General features: G+C 30.5%; 1 protein-coding gene across 1 annotated transcript in view; it reads right to left on the bottom strand.

Annotated features, from left to right (window-relative positions):
* PTPRQ (protein tyrosine phosphatase, receptor type Q) overlaps positions 1-19,048 on the bottom strand; it is a 214,476-nt gene that overhangs the window by 108,953 nt on the left and 86,475 nt on the right. The window contains 7 exon segments of the mRNA XM_025040984.1: positions 2,654-2,805; positions 3,180-3,455; positions 3,725-4,015; positions 5,360-5,528; positions 9,855-10,000; positions 10,701-10,861; positions 17,068-17,188. Coding sequence (XP_024896752.1) covers positions 2,654-2,805; positions 3,180-3,455; positions 3,725-4,015; positions 5,360-5,528; positions 9,855-10,000; positions 10,701-10,861; positions 17,068-17,188 — 1,316 coding nt within the window.

The raw sequence follows: 19,048 nt of genomic DNA, 5'->3' as shown, positions 1-19,048 counted from the left end.
TGACACAAAAATAGTTGTAAGAAGGAGACATAAGTGAGGGATATTTCTAAACATATTTTAAGAGAACTTTTTACTGAATAAATAATTTCTTTCAGTATGTATAGGTGACCTGAGTTTCCAGCAAACCTGGATCTTATTGATCACTGTGTGGACCACATTGGATTGACTGGGATGGCAGAAACATTTGGAGTGGTTCTGGAATTTTTTTGCCTATATTAACCCCACACAGAATTTGAAAAAATAAAAAGAAAGAATAATAGAATCTGATATTGTCATGGCATAGGGTGAAACATAGAAAAGAATAGAAAGCAAAATAGAGGAAAGGAACAAGTCACAGTAAACTAGATGTTAAGAAAAAAATAATAGAAACTGATATTGTCATGGCATATGGATGAAACATAGAAAAGAATACAGGGAAACACACTTAGAAAGCAAAATAGAGGAAAGGAACTAGTTACAGTAAACTAGATGTTAAGAAAGAAAAAAAAGATTTCATGTTGTAAACTAATTGCTTCCTAGACCTTGTATATACTGGAACAAACAAACTCCTTGCTCTTAATAATTATGAAATATGTTCAGGCCAATCTTCAATTGCAGACCCTGAGTAATGTCTGATATTCCACACTCAAACCTGACTTTTTATTGTTTTATTAAAGCCTTATGTTGAATTGCTAAAAAAATAAAAAAAAGAAATTAAAAATAACACAACATAGATTCAACTTAGTTACTACTATATGCTAGGAATTTTTCTAAACAGTTATAGAATTGTAAATGAGCAATGGTAGTTATTCTTAATGGCATCTAATAGATAAGAAACAGATGAACTATTGAACGATAAGTGATAAATCATTTCAGGCTTCTACAATATTATTTCTGATGATTGTGTATTATTGTTGCATGTGTTTATGCATTAGATTTTTTTTGCTATTTAAAAAATGTTGCAATGAATACCCTTGTAGATAACTCTTTAATACATCCACTATTATTTTTAAAATAATATACAATATTTCAAAGGTAAATAAAAGAAAAAAGATGGTACGAGTACATTTAAAGAAATTTAAAAGAAAACAAGTTTATGAAAATCAATGGAAGAGTAAATAGATGCAAAAGGGAATAACTAAAAATAGATTTTAAACAAAAACTACTTCCTCCACCCCCCAAAAATGATATAGTCAATACTTTATGGTATAAAGATTATATTTTCGCTACTAGTGGAATATTAATGGTAGCATTTTTATTGAGAAAACAGAATGTCTAAAAATCTTAGAATATAATTTATTCTCATATTCAGATAATGGTATAATGTCATTTTATGCTTAGTGCTATTGCATTGTTGGATGGATTTTTTGTACTTTTTAAAACTATGTATATTAACAACAATACTAACACCTTTATCATATGCCAGGGATTGTTCTAAATGCTTTATATGGTGTTTATTGTAGAGACTACTCTTCTGAGGAGAAAAGACCACACACATACAACCACACTCCAATATACGCACACAATTACCCTACGAACGTGATAACACTAAGAAAATAATTTCTTTTTCTCTTTTGACATCAATTTCCCAGTGGCCCATTCAGACAAAGAAAATTTTTAAAAAAAGGGAAAATGTTAAGATTAGACCAGGAATGGATATTAGAGGGCTAGAGACTTAGTGTCAGTAATATAATTTCACACTTCTGGGAAAGAGATTCCACATTTATGGAGTAATATAATTCAATTTCTACTCAGCCTATCAGATTTTAAAATAATATCTTGATTTCCAGAAAGAAAGTTATTGTTCTTAGGACATAAACTTAATCACAGGTCTTGATTTTTATTATTCACTTTGTAAGCTACACATGCTATAAAAATGATTTACCATCCGTAATAAATTGTAATACATATAATATTGGAGACAATGTTTATTGCAGATTTTTTGCACTCTCCTTGCCATAACTAAATAAAAGCATTCAGCTTCACTTTGCCTTTGGGAAAAAAATAATAAGAACACTTTCTTAAATCAATGCTATGTACTATAACATATTTTGGCAATTAAATGCTAAAAATCATAGAAGTATATTTGAGACTCCTTGTTATATCAGTTCTTTGGGCATTTTTCATTGATTCTGAAACTTAAAAATGAAGGAGAGAAAAGGTGTTTAGTGTTGTAAACTAATTAGCATTGAAAGTAAAAGAATAATGATATATCTTTAAAGACTAATTCATGTGGGATTAATGCTATCAGAGAAGATTACCAGAAGTCCATTATAAAGACTTTTCTGAAAAGATTAAAACCATTTACTTGGTACTTCTTTTAACAACAAATAGAAATATATTATATTTAAGATAATAACAGGTTTTAGTCTGAAAAAAATTTACTATCTACTTTCCAGCATTAACAAAATGGTGCAATTATTTTTTAAATTGTAGATATCCATAAGTTACAATTTCTAAGTAAATTGCACTACAATGTCTTCAGCTTCCATATCTGGCAAATATCTTCTGTGTTTTCCACAAGCATCCTTGAGTTATAGGAAACAAAAAAGGTTTTATAAAAGATGGTTCTTTTTTAATTTAAAGCAGTCCATTTTCCCCCTGCATGTCAAAAGATTTTGATTCAATTTCTGAATCTTTTTGAAATAAACATATACTGTTATAATCAACCTACCTTATAAAATACAGTATCAGTGTCATGTTCATGAATTTTAAAACTATATACTTTAACAATACCGCCTGGAACAGGACTCGGGCTCCATTTCAGCCATACAGAGTCTGAAGTGCAGTTGATTAAAGTCAAATTTTGAGGAGGTGCTAAAGGCACTGCAGGAAAACACAGTATAAAACTTATATCATAATTTTTTTAACATACAAATATCATTGTGACTCTAGCTTCCTGAAGATGCTGGTTAAGAAAGATGTATAAAACGATCATATTTAATTTTGGAAATAAATAATAGAAGTATTGTTTTCGTACTTGGAACTCAGTAGTTCCAAAGCAGCTTTCAACAGAACACTCTGTTCTGAAGTTTGAATTAAAAAATAGAAAAGCCTTATGCAAACTAGATGAATAGCTGTAAGCCTGTTACAAATAGACAATCAAATATGCTTTCATTTTCTATGAGGTTCCTTAAAAAGAGATGACAGCAAGTGCTGCAACAGTGATATCATTTGAAGGAAGATGGATTCTGGCTTACCTGACTCATCTGTGTAAAAGAAAAGAATACTGGAAGGACCGAGTCCTTTTATGGTTCTTGCAGCAGCAAAAAAACTATATAATGTAAATGGTGAAAGCTCTTCCAATATTACATAATGATCAGAAGTAATAAAAGAATAATTTTCATTTGGTCCTTGTAAAGTTAAATCATAACTTATTATTGCACCATTTGGTTTTACTGGGGGATCCCATGATAAGAGAACTGAGGTAGAGGAAAGGTTTTTAAAAGTGTTGATTATTGGTGAAGTTTCTGGGACTATAAAAGAAAAAGAAGAAGATTAAATGAAACAAAAGTGAATTAACATTAAAAAGAAGAGGCTTTAATAAAAATGATACTTAATTTTATTAGCAGATAATCATTTTAATTTTAAGAAACTTCGAGTTTATTGTATTTATTGAAAAGCTAATTACCTGAGACCAAACAGAATCTATATAATTATAAGAATAGTGTTTTCTGTCAGAAAGCAATATAAGTAAGAGGATGCCAACAATCTGCTTAATAGACAATAAAAGAATCCAGCCTACCATCTTCCTCAGTTTTGATGTGTAGCTGGGCAGTATAGATATCAGAGAATCCCTTTTCTGTTGATGGAGTGATTTTTAATATATAGTCAGTGTATTTTTCCAGATTATCAAAATACATGCTTGTCTCATATGTAATGAGAGGTGGTCTTACATGGCGAGGAGTCTGCTGTAAGCTCAGAGAAACATAGTAGAAGACTAGACCATTTGGATGAGATGGTAGGCCCCAGCTTACATTTATTGCAGTTGATGAAATGGACTCATAAGTCAGGTTTCCAACAAGCCCTTCAGGTACTATGATAGGTAACATGCAAAATATAAAAATTATCAGTCACCCTCAAAAAAATTTAAGCAAATTCACAAAATGAAGATAATTGTTGAAATGGCATCTATTACACCACCAGCTCTTACATTAGTTAGATGCAGATGTAATAAATATTACCTAATAAAAATATTCCCTAAATAATAATATTAAAGTCATTCAAAATAACCTTGTCATCTTTAATATGTATGAGAATTGTTTTATATAACATTCTCTCGGCTTTTCTCTCTTACAAAATGGAGATTATAAGCATGTACGTACAAATATTTGTGTGTATCTGTATACTCAGATATTTAAATATTTAATAATATATGTAATCTATACAGTATTTTTAGTTTTTGTCTTCTAAATATTATCTTTATTGCACATATGAGGTCATCTAGGACCTCTCACCTGGAAGAGGGAACAGAACATGTTTATTATTCATGAAGCTATCATATCCTGAAAAAAAGTTATAGATTGATAAAAAATCTTGGGAGAGATCTGCAAGAACGCCTGAAATGATATGGACCACATAATTCACTAAAACACTTTTGATAAAGACTCTGTAAACATATATTTTATCATAACTTATTCTGTTGGTCAACTTGTCAACTATTTAAAAGATTGTTGCAACAAAGAAAACATTCACTCATATTTATAGCGCCTGTCAGTTTATGATCTTAAGGTAATAAACATGGAATTTCACTCTTAGCAGAAGTATAAGCCAATACCACTTCTCGATGAGAGACTAGCCTTTAAAAAATAAGTGAACAAAAGAAATGACCATAAGAAGAAAAAGGCAATGATCCATGTATCATTGTATTCTCAAAGCTGAAACCTATGAATCAAGAGCTTCAGTCATTATAGTTTTCTGAATACTCAGCACAAACAAGATTCTGCAGAATCTGGAGTTAAAAAAAAAAAAAAGATATTCTGGGTATATTGGTCACAAATACAATAAAAACAAAGATGCTGCATAGAGTCCTGTGTGGATTTAAATGGATGAGCTTATTAACTATTAGAAAATTCATCCATGTGTGCAACAGTATTTTTCATGCCCATAACCAGATGGCTGTGACATATTAGGAAGCAATAAACATGACAGAATTTTTATGAATGGATTGTAGAGGTTTTTATGAATAGAAAAGGCTATTATAATAGCTTTATAGCTACATTAAAATGCATTTTCAAACTTCTATAATGACTAGTTAAATGTGCCTAAATAAAATATAGATTTTACTCCCAATACATATAGATAGAAAGAGGTCATAAAATAATTATAAATTTTAAAATTAATCTTCTTAAAGATTAATAAATGTTTTTCATTTACATACTGTCTTGATCTGTGTATACTTGAACTACGTCACTGCTTTTATTCCCATTTCCAACTGAAGTACTTGCTGTTACCCAAAATGTATAGTAGCTGAATATTGCCAATTTATCTATTATTGCAGATACGGTCATATTGTCAAAGTCATTGGTTACTTCAAGGAGTGTAAAATTCTGAAAAATAAACATATTGTTTTAATTGTTCAGAATATAATTTTAGTATACGTGAACATTTAAAAATAATTATTATCCATGAATTGGTGTCTCATTATTTTAATATGTTAATTTTGGAGGAAAATCAACATAGAGCATTTTTATTGCAATAATTAAACTGGAAATATGTTTGTACTAAAAGAGGAATAGATGGCATCAGTTTTAATTACAAAATCACGTACAGAGTAGCAAAGAATAAAATCTCTAAGCTTAGTAATGGAGACGGTCCAGTGGCCAACTGAAAATGCTACAACTGTGCTGATCAGTATCAGTTTTCTTATGAAAATTCAAGTATTTTTCAAAACATTGACTATATATTTTAAAGAAGTTTGGGAATATCATAAAAATTTAATTTTTTTCTTCCTATTAATGATGGAATTATAAAACTCTTCACCATTTTCTATTAACTCAAGTGGATATTATTATTCATCTTTAATGGTTCCTTTTTCTTCTATGTTCATAGGGAGGAAAGAGAAGACAGCTAAATGCAGAGTAAGAGAAATTTTATAATTCTCTGGCCTGATTCCTAGTTACATTTGTCCCAAGACATTTTTTGAATTATTAGGGAATTTATGCATATTCTATCTGATCAAATTTTAAACACAAAACACATAAAATCAATTTTAAAATAAAGAAAAAGACTTTTAAAAAATATCATGTAGACAATTAGTGTCGATAATTTTGTAATAACGTCTATCTACACTGAGAAATCTAAATTGTTCCAATCCACACAAAGCCCTTTATCATCCTATAAACCTGCATTCACTTCTGGCACAGTAGACCTGGATAAACCATGTCATCTCAAAGCTTCTCCTTCCTCAACTATAAAATGGGAATAATCATTTCTACTTCTCGGAGAGCTTTTGAGGATTAGATGATATAAAGCACATAAAGCAGTTAATACCATGTCCAGCACAGAATTTAAAAAAGCAAATAGCAATTGGTTTATTTAAATTAATAACAGGATAAGCAATCTGGCTAAAATTTATAGTTAAGATGGCTCTGCAATGTGTAAACAAATTAAATTCAGCAAGTTTTTGTGGTTCTTTTGCCAATATTTGAGATTGTGGAGGGGAAGAGTGAGAGTAAGAAAAGATCTACTTCAATTCGTGGTGACTTATTTAGGAACAGACAAGTTAAAACATAACGATCTCACACAAAATATGATCTGTGAATTTTAATATCTTCTAACACATCTACTTTACACATGAAATAACTGGCTTATATAAAGTATTGCTTAAAATATTAGCGTAGCTTTTTGGTACAACTTTGAATTTTTCTTTGGCATAGAATTTATTTTGATTACCTATGACCTTGATGACAACTCAGCAACAAATCATTTTGAATCACCCAGAAGTCATTCATACTGAATGTGCGTAGACATGCATAGACATGCACGGACATGTAACAAATTTATAATTAGGTTAATTATCTAGATTATTTCATTCATCTGTTTATTTTTGGAAAAAATATCCTGTGGCTCAAATTATCTAATTAAGGCTTACTCTTTTGCGTATATAAATGCAGTCTCAAGGTATTTAATAAAAACTTTTCAAATTTGATTAATCAACCAGTATTTATTTAGCACTTTTTCATATAATAATATGCTGGCTGGAAAATTACTGCTTGGCTATCGCCCATGGGAACATAGGCTATCACCCATGGGAACATAACATTCTAACAATAAGCTTTCTGCTTCTGTACCCCCGCTTGCACAACCGACCTGTGGGTTGACAGGTAGTGAATAAGAGAAAAATAGACCTTTGTGTTTAAGACAGAATGAGGAATGGGATTTAGGGCTTAAAAACCCTGTACCTCTACATTTCGGGGCTGCTTAATTTGGGGTCTGTGTACCCCTGGCAGACCCAGCTGGCTGAATAAGGAGCGTGTTTCCTATAACTCACTGATTTCTGGTGGTCCGTGTGTTTTTCGGGGGCTGGCGGCTACAACAATAAGACTATGTCAGGCACACTGAGACATGACATAAGTGGATAAAAATTAAAATGTAGAAGACTTAATACACTATACAAAATACAAAGTGAACAACTGAAGGAAGAACAAGATAAACTGCCAAGTAGTAGTAGAGAGATTAAATTCCCCAAAATAAGAAGGAAAGATCACTTCACTACAAACTCAAGTGCTCCAAAATTGTAACTAAGTACCGAAAATGTTGTTGGTCTATGATAACAATTTATGTTCTTGCAATTAAGATATTTATCAAGCATTAAATCTATGTATGATGAAGTACAAGAGGATTTCAGGAGATGGAAAGATAAATGTCACATGACCCCTTTCTTCAAATTGTTTGCTATGACTTAAAGGAGCTAAGACAATAGCAGATACCAGGAAAAGGAAACAGAATATGATGTGCCATGCGTGAGATATTCTACACAGTTCAGTGAGAAAGAGAAGGCAAAGAAGGAGAAATAATAAAGCTATACATTTATTCTGCTATAGAATTTTCATTTTGAGGATGTCTTCTATTTAATCAATCTAAAGCAGAAAATTAGGTAGTGAAGATTTTGATGCTACATTTAACATTAACCTTAGGAATAAATTAAAGCAGAGATGAACTCCAAGCATACGAAAAATGTTTAAACATTATTAGCCTGTGCCTTCTTGCAGCTGTCACACTTAAAAGCATTCTTTAGATTATTTAATAAAAGATTATATTTTCTAACTTAGATGAATTGCAAATGAATCATATTATATACCCAAGTTTGAATAAGTAGGTTTATTAAGATCATGTTAAACTATTGTTAGATGTTTACACATAATTATTTAGATGTGGACAAAGAGAACCAAAATGGAATTATATATAAGCCATAAAGTAAATTGTACGGGGCAAAAGTTTTGCTAAGATTCAGAACTACTGACACTACTTTGCAATATTTTCGTTAAATGCATGAAAAAAGAAAAATCCGCAATTCAAATAATCTCTATGATGTAATGACATTGTTACATTTATAAACAACATTGTGGTTAAATAACAATAATAAATTGCACACTAATCCCCATTCTCTCCCACAAATAGAGCAAAACAAAAACATACAACAAAAATTGCTGATTTACAGAGTAGGAAACAAAAAGATCTTCCTTTCTTATACGACTCCATTCTTAGAGGGCCTTGAACACAAAGTAAAGACAGGACCAACTTCTAGACTTTCTTGAACTCACTGCTGGGTTAGTCCTGAGACAGCTTGCAAAATTCTGCTCTGATCTTATCCATTAGTGTAAACTGCCCTACAGATGCACTATAGCAACTAACTTTATTCTCAGAGATTGCTGCTCACAAGAACTAACTCTAATGTCTAAACTTGAGTCGTCAGTCACAAATAGAATTAGGCAACTTGGAATGACTAAGGTTTATCTGTCTCTATTCTCCTCCTTAAAAGGATACAAAGAAATAAGAATAGCCAGTCATAATCAATATGGAGTCAATAGTTTCTAAGGTACATATTCTGTAAATTGCAGTATTTCTTCTCAAATTATATTCCAACTTCCCCCATTCTTGATTCAATCACAACAATTCCAAGTTTATTCTTTTCATATATTAGAGTTCTGTGAAATATTTAGTTTAGAGTAATAAAGAAATTTTGCTGAAAAATTAAAATATACCTCTAAATGAAATGCATTTTAGCTATTTTCATAACTATTTTCATTCATATACCAGAAAGTATCCAACTGCAAACTGTGTGACACTAGAACCTTGTATATCTCAAGTTAAATAATCACATTTCTAGTAATTTCATATCTGATACTATTAATAATAGTAATAATAGTGATAATAACCCTTCTTGCTAATAATTAAAAACATTTTTTAATGAAGAAAAACACATAAACACATTCAAACATGAAAACTATACTGTATACAAACAAAAGAAATTTTTTTAGTCGAGAAATAATTGAGGGTAAATTAAATCATTTATTCTTTAGAGAACACTGCTTTGAGGAGTGGAATTGAAGGATATATTTAGGTACAGAATTTTAAATAGGTGGCAGCTTCATAATTGGAAGAATATATTTGAATCTATGTGTGTATGTGTGTGTGAGTGTGTGTGTGTGTGTGTGTGTGTGTGTGTGCATGTATAGATAGAGAGGTAGGTAGATTAAAATGTATCTGACATTTTGCCACCACATTTTTCTATGTCAATGAGAGTTTTATAAAATGTCTATGCATAATTATCATCATAAGATAAATGATTTTTTCTACCATGCCAAGTATATATCATCATCAATAAAATTGAGCGATATAAATAAAGAACTAGGAGAACACTCAGGTCTTACCTGTGTGAAAGTACCTGAAGTATTTCTGTAATAAACAGAATAATATTGTATAATCCCATTAGGTTTTGAAGGAGGTGTCCAAAAAAGAATTATTGATGAAGAACTGAGATTTGCATAATGAACATCTTTGGGAGGATCGCTTGGTGCTATTTAAAAAAAAAAGGCAATTGAACAAAAAATTGTACTTGTGGCTTCAAATAATGTCTGAATGTTCTAAATTTTACTTGCCTTTGATAAGTGATGATAATTGTTTTTCAAAAAAATAATAAATTGGAATGACATCTAATTACAAGTCAGAAATGAAATCCATGAGGTTCATTGGGTCATCCCTCTAACACTCTACCTATAGCAACATCCTAGCAGAGGACAGATAGATTTCTTACTCATAAAACACTGTCCTAGTTCTAAAACATGCTTGTAGCCCTGGATTTGAAAACAACCTTGTAACAAGTTTCCAACATTGAATACATAATATGAAATTCTGACTTAACTTAGAATTTTAAAATTGAATAATAGAAGACAAAGGCAGAGAGCTGACTTCATATATTTTATTTTGTTTCATGTAACAAACACACACAGTGCTTGCTAAGTGTCCAGTTTTGCGTTAAGTGCATTTACAAAAATAGCCCTGTGAAGTAGATACTATATTGTTTCTGCAATACAGATGGGAAATTGAGGCACAGAGAGATTAACTAACTTCCCCAATGTCACACAGCTGGAAAATGACGAAAAAGCAATTTTGCACCCAACCAATAGATATTATGCTTAATGATACATTTTTATATTTAACACTCTTTTGTCTGAGTAGGATATTCTTTTACTTGACCTACATTGAAAAGAACTCACCTCCCTCAGGTGTTCGAAAGTTAACGATATTGCTTCTTGTTTTCCCATCACCAAATCTGGTGCTAGCTGTTACATATGCACTATAGTCAACATTATAGTCCAAATCTGAAAACTCTAATGATGTTTCAGTTACATTAATAATTTTTAATGATGATCTATCCCTGTAAAAGAGAAAAGAGATATTTCTGTATAACTGACTTTTAAATGAAATGTTACACATATATTTTGGGTGCAAGTACATTAAAAATAAAATTTATGCACAAAAACTTATCAATCCAGACTAATAGGATAAAGATGCCACTTATCCTGAAATGCTGAAGAGTGAATTTCAGAATAAATAAACTTCTTTGTTTTCAAGCATATTCTGTAATTCAACCAAGTATTAATAAGACATTCATATTAGAGTTTTCTAGAACTGATTTTAATGGATCTCTAGGAATCTAAATTCGTTTTCATACCAACGTTTTAGTTGGTCTAATATTTGTTCTTTTTAAATGTTGGAAAAATCTTATTTATACCATATATTTATCAAACTCATTTTCATATATTATACAAAAGTAACATTTACCTAAGATCAATTCATATACATAAGTAGTAAATATCTGACTAGATTATGTAAAATAGCAAGCTAGTGAGTTACCCTTTATTTATTTAATTAAAAATAAGACTGAAAATAATGTATGTATAACATATAGAAAAGATAAAAATAGAGCTCACAGTTCCTACTCAATTAAAATCTTAAAATATTTAAAATCCAGAACAGAAAATATTGACTCAAAATTCTCCCAGTACCACAACAGGAGGGCGAAAAAGTCTAAAGAACAAAATATTGCTAAGTAAAAGAGCACTACAATTATTTTATTTCAGTCATGTTAGTTCAGGCTCCATAGTTTTGAATTAGGTATAGATTAAAACCTAAATTAAAGAATGAACATGGATACAAAGGTGCTGAAAACTGCATTTTAAAAAGAAATTTAGATTTTAAGAATAACAAAATTAATTATTAAAGAATTTAGGTAAAAAAATATGATCTATATTACTGTAAAAGTGTATATCTCAAATAACCTCATTTTTTTCTTCTTTAGAAACACAAGGTATCCAAGAAGTAAATGGATATTACCTCCGAAGATAAATGTTCCCCCTAGACTATTGAAATATTTGAATTCTTGAATCATTAAAAAGAATAATAGATTTTATATAAATCAGGGCTATCTACAAAGAGATACATGTCAGCCATGGTTTTACCACTACAAAAGCATCGATTCACTGCAAATATAAGTATGGTTATCTGAAAAATAGTTGGAAAGCTTACCATAGTAAGAAAAATATGGATTCAGAGTATGCTATTGGAGATAGGAAAGATTAGCCAAGCTATTCAGCAATTTGAAACAGTTTGATCAGACACCCTTTCTCAGAAGCAACAGGGAGAAAGAACTTTCTTCAACTTCACTGAGACACCAGGAGAGGGTCTCTACAAAATCTTAATGTGATGTCTGTCTCAGAGAAAGATGCCTTGTCATAGAAATTTTACCCAGTTCTATATTCTTGTCATCAGAACACCGCAATATAGTTAATCCAATTCATATCCCTAAAGCTATGAAATTAACTAAAATAATCTAATTGCATTATATCTATTTTGAAAATTCCTTTTCAAGCATATTTTTAAATGCTGTCTGCTGCCTCACATTGCCTTCTTGCCCTGATCTTCGTAGCAAAATATTTCAGATAAGTACCTGCCTACAATAAGAAAAACCCTGATTACATTCTATAGATAGTGAAGAATCAAGGCAATTACCTGGAAAATGCAGGTCAAAAATAAATTTTGTCTCAAATATCTGTATATTTCAGTAAAAATAAGATAATCTTTATAAATTACCTAAATAGACTCAGTAATTCACCTCAGTTATTAGCATTTATAAATATTGTTTCTACATCTATCCCGATTTATCTTCAGAGACTATAGTGCTAACAAAATTTTTCAGATACTAATGTGTGTTGTCTGTTTGGGGTTTGTTTTCCTTTGGGAGTTTAGGATTGGAGGTGATATTTTAATGACTAAGGTAGAAAAATATCTAAATAAATAATATCTAGCATAAATAAACTTCAATTGAAATTTCAACTTCTGATACATTCAAGTTCAGAATGTATCTTAGTTATGTAAGAGCTGGTTTGCCATAAAACTGAGAACCGAGAGAAATGGAAAGGAGACAGAAGTGATGCTATTCCTGAGTTCCTGACTCCATCTTTCTTGTTCTCACACTGTTGCCATATCAGAGGAAACGTACATTAACCTTTGGGCTGAGGCCTGAGCTCTCTGGTCTCTGAAGAGCGATCTCAGTGAGTGATCCTGCAGTTCAGAGCAGTCACTCCCTCCCATGCATGAGAAACCCAGTTTTGACACTGTCATAATCAGCTGCTACTTTTGGTTTTAGTTTTGAAATCTGTTTTGTTCTTATTAGTTTAAAAATATTATAATAGGATTATTTTGTGTTCTATTATAGTGTTTTATTTTCATTTATAAAAGTATATGTTCTGTATTTTGATGTGAATAACAATGATCTATATGATTATTTTCTTGAGGTGTGGATTAGCATTTCTTTTCTTTTTATTTTTGTAGTTGACTAATTTGAATGTATCATAGATATTTAGCCATTCTTCTATAAATTAACATTTAGGTTGTCTCTCTTTTTTTTCTTTAGTTATTACCAACAATGATGCAGTAATCATTCTTACACAAATATTTTTTTCATTATGGTAGTTTTATTTCTGCAGGTTAAATTTCCAGGAGTGATTATTAAGTCAAATGGTTTGAATTTTTTATGTTAATTTTTTGTTTGCTGTTCCAAAATAACTTTTGTTTCAAATTATAACTTATTATAATTTAGAGTCACAATAATAATGTGTGAGAGTACACATTTTTGCAACTCTCACTACTAGTCTGGATATTAATCTTAATTTCTGCAAGTTTAATAACAAAAAAAATCTATTTAATTTGCAAATCTCTGACCATGAGTGAGATTGAATGTCTTTTTATGTTTATCGGTTATCTGTAGTCCATTTAAAAAAATAATTTATTCACTGATTTTCATTTCTACATTTTATTTTAGTCTTTTAAATGGTGGACAATATATGTGGAAGTTAGGAGGGCATTGTTCTTTAGATAGTGCTGCAACCACTCCCTCCATCTTTGTTTGTGTCACTCATCATCCCAATCTGGCTCCAATATTCCATTTCTACAATGCTATTTATCACTTCTTGACACAGCTCATTCATGCTTCCTCCAAGCTTCATATACTGTTTCCACTGAGTTGTTGTCCTGACTTATACATCTATCTTTACAACCTTCATTCCAAAATGGGAGGTAAATTCAGGAAATTTGAAATGACCCTCTTCCCATTCTGATTATTAATCTATATCCTATGTTCAAACCATTAAACAGTTTTAATACAATGAAAATCTTTTGGAAAACTGGAGAAAGAAAAAGGATGAAGAATACTTTCTAGCATATGGAAAGCCATTTTCAAAGGTAAGTTTTTATTTTACTGGGGGATTTGACTAGTGACATTTAATAAAAAACTGCATTAGAATTGTTCTGACTTCTTAATATATTGCTCAGTAAGTATTTTAAATTATTTCACATGGGCATATTTTATCTCCAATTAGTCTACAATTATTTTAAAATTCTATCTCCCCACAGAGTTTAATACACATTTGTCGGACTGACTTATTTAAAATTGCTTCTCATAATTACTGCTAAGAAAACTGAGAAACATTTAAAAGCCAAGATCTGTACATAAGCTAGAATTGTCAGCATTACTTTCATCCCAGTCTTTAGCTAAACCTTATAGGGCATTCAGTCTGGAGTTTTTAAACAAAGGAGAAAGCTTCTGTTAAATTTTACTAACAATATAGAAGTAAAATTGCTAAACAAATCCAAGTTCAATTCAACTATAAGGTAAATAAATATTTTATAGCAGTCTACTAGAATACACCTCAATCCAAAATGCATTAGAAAAATAAGCTTACAGTGCTGTAACAGAAATTCATTTATTTAATGGTAGTTACTCTAGGAATGTTATTTGAAAGCATAAAAGTATAATTTATCAATATTTGAGGGAAAATGCTACTTATCATCCTGTTAGATCATAAAATTTATTTCACAAAGCAAACTTTAGAAGGAAAAAATAATTTTAAATGCAGATTTCTGAGCATATCATCCACAAACCATACTCATACAGTAGTGGATATAAAATGATTATACATTAACCTTCCTCATCCATTTTGCAAAGAAATATTCATGATAAGGACAGAAGTCATACAGTGCAACAAATGTAACGCAGTCTGAATTTTGCAGACATATTGAAAAGAGTAACTATCCAAAGATATTGTTTTTAAAAGAATTTGGTAATTATTGGAACAACTGAAATAATGCAAGCAGAATTATGAGAGGAATATGGACACCCTGAAACAGAAATCCTGCTAATAATGACAGCCACCATTTATACAGTAATTTAAGGGAACTACACAGATCACCGAGGGGCACTTTTAGTTTTTTCTAACTCTGTAAAATTGTGTCCAAATCTTGGAGTCACCACTCTTGATTAAAAAGTTTAGAAGTTAATTCATCTCTTTTTTCATCCTTGTAGCCAATCCATCACCAAGTCTTGTCAACTCTTCTTCACAAACGTAGCTCAAAGCTACCCATTCATCCTTCCCATTGTCAAGAACATCTATTGCCCAGCCTACTAAACTAAAATAGTATCCATACTGTTATCCGTGCTAAAACTTTTGCCCTTTACAATTCATTCTCCATAAAGTATCTAAAGTACTTGAAATTCTCCAACAATTCCCATTATTGTTAAAGTTAAAACAAAATCCTTACTATGGCTTGGCTCCTGACCTTCAACTGCCTCCTATCACCCAGCATTAATCTCCTCTATCTCTGTTACCTCCAGCAACACTGATCTTCTTTCTGGTCTTCAAAATGGCAAGTTGTATTTTCCCACAGAGTCCATGCATTTGATGTTTCTTCTCCTTGGAAAACTCCAATCTACAGATCTTCAGATGACAAGAAGTAACTTGTCCTCCTCAGATCACAACTCAATACCACTTTTTCAAAGAGTTATTGCCCAGACATCTCATCAAAAGCAGGCCCCCCTCTTTTTTTTTTTTTGTTTCCCTCATTTGTTTGTTTATGAGTATATAATCCAGTTATCCTTTAGAATGCAAGCTCCTTGAGGGCAGGGTCTTAGGTGTGCTTTCTTCACAGATATATAAGCACTCTATCAAAATTGTGAATGAAGGAATGAAAATGAATAGATAAATGAATGAAAAGGATAACAGAGGGAAATGGTTACCTTCTTCTCACTGCTTCTCTTCCCACTAACATCTCTCATGTCACTCCTAATTTTGCCAGGACTAGGCAAAATGACTAGGAATCAGGCAATGAAGAACACAGGAGTTACAGTCCGACAGAGCAGTATGCAAAAAGTTTAAAGAGAGATTGGGAAAAGAAAAATCTTAGTTTAGGAGAGAGAAGAGTAGATTTCTTTAAAATATTATAGTCTCTCAATGCTGGATCTTCTAAGTCAGGAATCTATAAGTAAGAAAATTTTTTGTTCTATAAAATATTGTTAAATTATATTTTCTGAGTTGAGAGTTTTAAAATGTACTAGGAAATAAGTTATACAACTGATGAATCCTTTTAAGAGCATTTACAATAGATCAAACTACAGATTTTTATCTATTGTTCATGAAGCAGTATAGCCATGTCATTAATTGACATGAGATGCCTTATAAGATTTCATCTTTTTCATAACTAATTCATAAATAGATAATCAGGTAAGAACCAAAGCATAAATAGGTAATCAGGTAAGATGATTAGAAAAAAATAAATCCACTACTTACATTTCAGTGGAAAACTGACCTTAACAGATTTCAGAAGAAATATCTTTTAGTTAAATTTTAATTAAAATTTAGTTAAAATTATTCTGCTTAAGAAAACTTAAAATCATAATAACTTAGAGAATATTTGTGTAAACTCTAGAAAAGTTTAAAATTATATACTGCATTCACATAAGATGATCAGTTCATAACTTTTAAAAGCAAAAATTTAGTATAATTATGCATACTACATAATTGTTTTTGTTTTAATTACAAAAATTACAACATTTGGCTATGCTTAGACCTCTATATAATATGGGAAAAATTTATTTCTTAATAAAAGCATATTAACTAGCCTACTAGTAATCAGGTTCTTAATGTAGTATCACATTCTAAAAAAAAAAAAAAAAACAACTACATTCCTATTATGTTACAGATTAATACTTGTTCTCAGAACTATTTCCAAAAAAGAAAAAATTCTTACCAGACATAAACTGTGTAATAGAGGATAATTCCATTTGGCTCCAGGGGTGGTTGCCATGACAACTTCACTGTGACACCAGACAACTGTTTTACAAAGAAGTGTTGGGGGGGAGAATCAGGAGCTGAAAAGTTAGAATATTGGACAATACATTTTATTAAACATATATTTAAAAAGGTTAAAATGAAAAGGCACAAAATTTTTATTATAAACTTTCTGGTAAATGAATCAGGTACAGTGTCTTTCTCCATGGGCACCAGAGACTGTTTACTTTCAAAATGAGATGATAAAAGGAGATTTTGCATGGTGGTGTAAGAACATCTGTTTCTATGATTCAATGGAAAAAAATATTTCATGAGAAAAAAGAACAGGGGGTATGTCATAGTGATTCACCTACTGTTCAAGAACATCTTGGTAAATTATCACCCTCTAATAAAAATAAAACTATTGGGTGAATTAGTATAATATACAGTTAAAGAGCTCCCCCCAAAAAAAATAGGTGGAGAAAAAAATCACACATCCAAGAAATGGGAAAGTGATAAGCATAACATTGGGAAGCAGTTAAAATGATTGACCTTACAAATAAAAACTACATCCTCAACTGCAGTTGTGTCAATAAAACATAAAACGATATCAAAATCTGTTCACTGAGTCTTTGAAATTGAATGGTTTACAAAGGAAACACCAGCGTAGCACATAAAGAGGAAAAACAGTTTAGGGTCCACTTCTAATTCTGCTATAATAGAATAAGGATTCAAATACTTAGGCCATTCTGCATTGACTAAGCACTAAAAAAAATTACTATAAACTAGTTAGCCAAGTTTACATTTCCATTTAGGTGAAACATTTAGAATGGCATTTTTCAGTGGCTGTGTAACAGCACAATAATGTCTTAGAATATTAATATATAACTTTTTGCATACAAGAGGGTATAAATTACTAAAACTTAGATTATTGTTATAGTTATACATGGAAAGGGAACTCATATGATGTTAATAGAAATTCAGAGAATTTGCTGAGATCTTCAAACAACGTTAATTTATAAATTAGTACATGCACAGATCACCTTTTCCAATAATTTGGAGACAATGCTACCTAATTTATCTAAACTTTTTAATTTTTCAGAATAATTTCAGTTATAGTTGTGTGATACACACAAATGTGTGCATGTGTATGTATTTTCATTATTTTGGTAACAATTTTCTAAAAAAAGTTTATTGAGCAGAGGAAAGTTTTATGAGATGAATCCTACAGAATAATGGTGACAGCTAGCTGTATTTATATTTTCATTTGGTATTCTTATTAGCACTACAATAAAAATGCGATCAAATACTGATCATTACAAGAATCCATATATCTTTTGGAGATGTCTGTTTCCTGATATGCATTATTCTGAGGACTCTCATTTGTCAAAACAAAAGCCTATAACATTTTCCCTCATATCTTGGCAAAATTTAACTATTGTTTATTATTGGAAAATAGGATTTCAATCAAAAAACCCACTGATTTAGAACATAATATGTTGTAACTAAGCATTACTGTTCTATAATATGCTTTGAGACATTTATGTGGAATATCAGATAATTTTTGGTGTTTTATATTTAATCTTCACTATATCCTTGGGTATATTCTTTTTTATATAATACTTTTGATTGCTTAATAAATGAAATTAACATGCCTATCTAAATAAAATTCTGCATATCTACTATAGTGGACTAAGTTTTAATCATTTCAGCATTTGTATTCTGAAATATTTTGAGACATTTATGTGGAATATCAGATAATTTTTGGTGTTTTATATTTAATCTTCACTATATCCTTGGGTATATTCTTTTTTATATAATACTTTTGATTGCTTAATAAATGAAATTAACATGCCTATCTAAATAAAATTCTGCATATCTACTATAGTGGACTAAGTTTTAATCATTTCAGCATTTGTATTCTGAAATATAATCTAAACAAATGAAATTTAAATTAATAT

Source organism: Pteropus alecto, unplaced genomic scaffold, assembly GCF_000325575.1.
Source record: "Pteropus alecto unplaced genomic scaffold, ASM32557v1 scaffold76, whole genome shotgun sequence".
Taxonomy (NCBI): domain Eukaryota; kingdom Metazoa; phylum Chordata; class Mammalia; order Chiroptera; family Pteropodidae; genus Pteropus; species Pteropus alecto.
Note: the sequence above shows the minus strand (reverse complement) of the source record. Positions and strands in the feature narration are given on the sequence as shown.